General features: G+C 38.9%; 1 protein-coding gene across 1 annotated transcript; it reads right to left on the bottom strand.

Annotated features, from left to right (window-relative positions):
* Nucleotides 1-3,776: 3,776 nt before the first annotated feature.
* LOC104589205 (beta-amyrin 28-monooxygenase-like) lies at nucleotides 3,777-5,987 on the bottom strand. Its single transcript, XM_010247446.3, has 3 exons — nucleotides 4,836-5,987; nucleotides 4,527-4,714; nucleotides 3,777-4,359 (listed from the first exon to the last, which is right to left on the bottom strand). Exons 1-3 carry the CDS (start codon nucleotides 5,803-5,805, stop codon nucleotides 4,063-4,065), a joined length of 1,455 nt encoding a protein of 484 aa, XP_010245748.1. The 5' UTR covers nucleotides 5,806-5,987; the 3' UTR covers nucleotides 3,777-4,062.
* Nucleotides 5,988-6,368: the final 381 nt, after the last annotated feature.

The following is a 6,368-nucleotide window of genomic DNA, read 5'->3' as shown; positions in this document are numbered from 1 at the left end:
TATCCTTTTGCAGAATAGTCTCCAAAATGAAATGATCAATTGCTTGAAACAAATAATTCTTTGCCTTGAGATCCTTTAACTTCCGTTCTTCTAGTTTCTTTTGCTCTGCTTCTGACAATACAACTCCAGGAGCTGATTCAGCCACACCTATTTCCACAATAGTCCATTACTCCTTGGATCGAAGAAAATTCTCCATTAACATACTCCAATGATCATAATGACCATCAAAGCGAGGAATTGCTGGTTGCACATAACTGTTGTCTGATGCCATTGTCGCCTGCTGGCTGTCTGCAAAAGAACAAAATGAACCCAAAACCCTTGTTGGCTCTGAAACCAAATGTTAGTGCTTAAAACTGTCTAGAACATACGTAAAATGCAAAGTTAATCTATTGATTGGAGAGCATCATTTTATTGATGAATTTAAATCATTAAATACAACTAAACTAGAGATGCACGTAGCAGAAAAATAGGCAGCAACTAACCCATGACTAACAACTCCTAAGCTCATGGATTTTTCCTAAAGAATTGGTAAACACTACCTAACTTCCTAAAGAATAGGATTACAAATTTATTCTGCTGAATAACAACAAAATAATAAACTTTAACATCTACTCTACTTTTCTTCATTCTAATTGCTTTCATTTATATCACTTTTAACAAAGGTTCGAGAGAACTCATCTGGTGACTTCAAAAGAATGTTTCGTCACATCTCAAAAGGATCATGGACGTTTTCAGATCAAGACCATGGGTGGCAGATTTCAGATTGCACAACAGAAGCACTAAAGGTAATTAGCTCATCAAACCCATCACTATGTACAATTTAGCCATATTCTAATGGTTTGTAATAATTGTCCTTGATCTATTGTTTTATAGGCTTGGTGAGAAAATGGAAAAAGAGTGATTGTTTGATGCAGTGAATGTTCTCCTTTCCCTACAATTAAGAATTTAAGTCATCATGGTAATTTATTTTAGTTATCAACAGTTAAACTATATTGACTTTGGATGAATTATTTGCACCATACTTTCTCTTAAATACATTTACACAGAAAAACTGATAGGGTCCTACATCAAAACAAGCCTTTTTTTTTGTTCCATATCTCTTTATTAGAAGAAAATATTGAAAATTTCTAGAATGGAATGTAGCACTAATGTCAATAAATTATTTAATTGCAGTGTCAAAATGGCGGTTTAGCATGCTGGGAACCAGCTAGATCAGAAAATTGGTTGGAGGTAAGCTTCTTTGATTTTTAACTTCTGTTATGCAAGATAATTCAAATATCATTGGTCCATAAGCTGACAACTCAGTTTCTCTTTTTCATTATTAAAGATGATTGAATAATAAATTATAATAACTATGCAAAGAAAAACCATATATACATAGAATAGATAATTATAGTAATTTGATTAATCTCTCCAAGACCTCATAATTGAACCCTATCAAGTGTTACATGAGTGATATCTCCTCAATGGACTAGAAAATCAATTACATAGGCTGGACGGATTTCCCACAAAGGAATATGTTTAAAGAGTTAACCATGAAACTAAGGTTCCCTAATTAATCTAGCTAGTTGGAGCTTCCCCAAATAAACCTGCCTATTTCTACCATACGGATGGATTTATGGCCAATCCAAACAATCTATCAAATAGGGGATCAACCACATTGGGTTGGCTATATGTTCAATCCCTCAATCCATTCCTCTACCTTCTCTGTATTGGAGGTTTTCAAAAAAGCATTAATAGTTCATAGTGTGATATTGATTGTTCATTTAAGGAAGCTTATCAAAGCACACCAACAAGAGACCATTGGATTAGTGATGTCTAAACTTCTTATGTGTCTTGGAGTGGTCCCAACTTGTATAGAAATTATTGGTCTTCTCTTATACTGCATCATCGTTTCCAGGTTGGGGAGAATCTGTCCTTGTATTCAAATCATCATCTGACTGATTGCCAACATATGGTAGCAAGTGTTTGACAATGAAAACATAATGGGTACATATATGTTTGGGTAGCTTTAGTCTATATGCATTCTCATTGATGACTTCGACTATCTCACATGGTCCAACCTTCCTTAGTGCCAACTTTCCACGTTGTCCAACCAGTAGGCGTTCCTCTATTAAAATGACCCAAACTTAGTCTCCCACATCAAATACTACTTTCCTCCTATATGTATTAAGATGAGTCTTCAAAAACCAACTTTCTAATCAGTTGGTCCGAATCTCATATGCATCATTCTCCCCAGGTTGGAAAGAATCCGACCTTGGATTCATGTTACCATTTAAGAGGCTGCCAACATATGTTGTTGCACTTCCATTGTGCTTCTTTGTTTTTTAACCCTTTGATAGATAATTGGTGATGTAAGCCTCCAATACGAATTGAGATTTCTTCATTGTATATCTTAAATTTTGAAGTATATTTCTTACACTTCGTAGAACATGAATATTCTTTTATTGATCCTTTTGAACATTGCAAGAGTGCTTGCCAATAAGGATCTTCATAGACATGCATGTAAACAATGTGATCATGATCCCCAAGATGTTAAGTATTATCTCCATCATATTGAAATTTATAATGAGTGATGGCATATTCCTCCTTAGTAATTGGTTCTTCATCATAGATTGGAGGTTTGTTCCAATCAACAAGTTTTTCTTCAAGAGATATTGTTAAGGAGAATGGCCACACCTCTTTTAGAACCTCCACACCTTTCAATTCAAACCCCTTGTCAATTAAAGCATATGCAACACCCATCTCCTTTAAGGCATTTGTGAATTCAGTCATGGCAACCTTCCCACCCATAGTACACATGGTGTGAAAAATATTATTTCTTAGCCAATCTGATGATTCATCCCTAAGAGTTAGGAATGATGGCTGCATCACCAAGGCCTCTCCCACATCTCCATACACCATTTTTCCCTCTCAGGTTTCTTCATCATAAGGGTCAAACACAGGTGGGGTTGAATAGTCAAATGCTTCTAATTGGGTTTTACTCTCATCTTCTACAAACATCGCCCATTTTCTTTTATCACTCTTCGCACATTCAACCGATTTATGGTCTGATTCATCACACTTAAAACACTTCAGTCCAGATGGACCCACCTAGTTTTGATTAGGTCCATGTCCTTGGTTTTGGTTTGGCCAACAAGATTGTAGTTGAGTAGTTGAACTTAGAGGCAGGTTGGGATTAATATGTGGGGGTGATTTGGCCACATCAGTTTGGGTTCGGCCCAATTGGTTAGGTCAGCTGCTTTTTTTTCTATAGTTAGAACATGTTGATGTGCCATAGAAACATCATAACAATCAAATAGGTCTAATATGTCCCGAATATTTGGTCTCAACCCACCTATATACCTAGCCACCAATTGGTCTTTAGTTTCAATTAACTCATTTTGGCCACTAATAGATGAAACTTCTTTGTATACTCGTCTATTGTGGGGATACTTGCGTCGGAATCGTTGTTCCCTCGCAGAAATTTCAACTCCTGAGTAAGTGCCTTGACTTGTCTTCTCAGCTCCTTTATCTCTCTTTGTGTTTTGTTGTTGGGTTCCTAATCCTTGATGTGAGCTACTTGTTTCGTCCTAATATGAGTCAAGATTTCTATGTAAGCCATATATAGCTAGAGGAAGACTCTGGTTCTCGATGATAAGTGAGTCAAGATTTCTAAATAAGCACCCCTATTTAAATTGGACTACAATACCTTATATAATTGTTTGAAAACTGAAATGCATTTTATACTGAAAGTATGAAAGCCACCTATATCGGCACCTCATTTTAGCATTTCATTCACATTCTATCAACTGCCCAATAACTCCCTTTGAAGTCATGTAAAGGGTCCCATATACACAACATAATTAATGTGGTAGATATATGTCGGATAGCTATATAAGAAATAAAATTGTGTAGCCCAATTACCATAAACAACAAATAGATTTCATCTTTAATTATGGGAAAACTGAACAGAGAGAAAATAAAATAAAAACTCTATGTAAAGGGTATGATATAAAACATATATATAAATTGACTATTCATAACCAAGATCAGTTGGATGTTGATGAGGAACTGATGAGACTATTTGTGAGCATGAAGACGAACTGGGAAACCTTTGGCTGGCATGGGCATTGGGTTGACGATGATCTTCTCATCAGAAAGAATTTTCTCCCATCTAAACCTCTTTACCACGTTATGCATGAATACAAGAATTTCTAACCGAGCATACTCTTTTCCTGGGCACATTCGAGGCCCACCTCCGAACGGAACATATGTGTATGGAACTGGACCAGTTCCATCGAACCTTGATGGGTCGAATTTTTCAGGCTCTGGGAAGTATTCAGGATTCCTGTGTGTCGAATTTGCAGCCCAGTATAACTGCAGTCACATAGGAATAATGAAGATCAGTAATAATTTATGTTGGAGACTGGTACAGATTAAAAAATTGTTATTAATGGTTGTTAGAATAACAGACTGCATTTACTAATTAACAAATTAAAATCATACTTTGGGAGTGGGGAGTTGGGTCTTGATTAATTTTATACCTTCCATCCTTTTGGAATGCAGAAACCAGCAAATGTGAAATCCATTAGAGCTTCCCTGAAAGCTCCCTGAAGAGGTGGTGCAAGTCTCATCACTTCACTTGCTACGTTCCATGAGTACCTCATCTTCTGCATGTCATCCCAGTTTAGCCTCTCTCCTGGGGCTTTGCACTTGGCGATCTCCATTTGCTCTGTAACCCAGTTAGACACAAAGCAGAAATTATCTAATTAATAGAACCGACCAGCTTAGATTAGTCGATTCATTAATCCAGAAATGAGAAATCAATCATCTTTAATTTGGTGTTTAATTACCCTGTAAGACTTGATTGTAGATATCGGGAAGCTCTGCGAGATACTTCATGACGAAAGTAATGGCAGCGCTGGCCGTGTCGTGGCCGCCGATGAGTAAACCAAGGATCTTATCGGCGATGTCCCTCTCGTTCATGAAGTGGCCGTCCTCGTCGGTGTAGAGGAGCATGTGGGACAATATGTCTTGCGTGGGTGACGCCCTATTCTCAGCAAGATCGATCTTTCGTTGCTTGATGATAGCCAGAAGCTCCTTCCTGATCTCGTCGGATGCCTTAATTCCTTTGTTGAATGATGTTCCCGGAAGATCTATCGGTATCGAAAAGATTCCAGAAGCCAAGGCGTTGAATGGGTCGGCAAACTTGGCGACGTGGTCGGGATCTTCGATGCTCAAGAACAACCGGCAAGCCAACCAGAAGGTGTACCGCTTGGCCAGAGGGAACACAGTCACCTCATCTCTATCATCCCAACCCGCCTTGAAGTGTCTCTGAGCGATGGAGTCCATGATTCCGATGTACCTCTGCAGTGCTTCAGGCTTGAGGAACTGGGGAAGCAATTTACGCATCTTCTTGGCCTCCTCCTTTGACGAGGTCTGCGTGGAAGAAGGGAAGATCTTTTCGACAGAGCGCGGCCACCAAGCTGTTACAAGCTTGTTCTCGTTAGAGAACAAGAACTTGTTTCCACTGGGGCCGCAGAACACTGCGGTGTTCTCTCCAAACAACGAAGTCCTGAAGACTTCCTTGGAGAACTTCGCCATTCTGTCGTACATGAATTTCTCAGGAGTGCCCTTACGTCCAAGAGACAAGAACTGGATACTTTCCCCGACGAACGGCAGACCCATCTTTCCCGGCGGGAGTTTTCCACCGGAGGGATTGGATTTGCGTTTGTAGACGAGGTAACGAAGGGAAAGAGAAATGAGGAGAGCCACCAGGAGAAGCAAGGAGAGGAGGAAGAGCTCCATATCGTTGCTGCTCATGTGATGGATGCTCAGATGAGAGCAACGATTCGATTGAGTCAAGCTGGAGAGGCTGTTGTCAGTTTCAAGCGATATTTATAGGCTAGGCAAGGCAGAACCAAACCAAACTCCATTCAGATTTTGACATTATAATTCCGAGAAGGAGCCGGCCGACTGGACTGCGACGGTGATCTCAGCAGATGTGAAATCAAGTCGGCCTGATTATTGGTCAAAGAAAACTAATATTGATTATTGGATATGTGATCGACGAGTGAGAGTCACCGCTAACACAACCACTTCACATTTTACATATGGAAGAAATTAATTAAAGAAGGGAATTTAGGACCCCAATTAACTGTAGTTAGAGGCTGGCGCTGAGTGTGATTTATTGGTTAAACAGCTCCTAACCCATCAAAGTCTATAGCTAATTGGGATCCGCCACCCGTTAAACCCCTTGACCAAACGTTTTCTATTAAAATAAAGTTTCTTAATGCTTATAATGTGAATTAAACCCAGATCAATTAATTATAGTACAAAATCTCTTAACACTACTTTAAGTCATTAAGATATCTCACATTTTGTGT

The sequence above is a fragment of the Nelumbo nucifera genome, chromosome 8, assembly GCF_055504915.1.
Source record: "Nelumbo nucifera cultivar China Antique chromosome 8, China Antique-T2T, whole genome shotgun sequence".
NCBI classification, from domain to species: domain Eukaryota; kingdom Viridiplantae; phylum Streptophyta; class Magnoliopsida; order Proteales; family Nelumbonaceae; genus Nelumbo; species Nelumbo nucifera.
The sequence above is the reverse complement of the archived record's forward strand: the minus strand, read 5'-3'. Positions and strand labels throughout refer to the sequence as shown.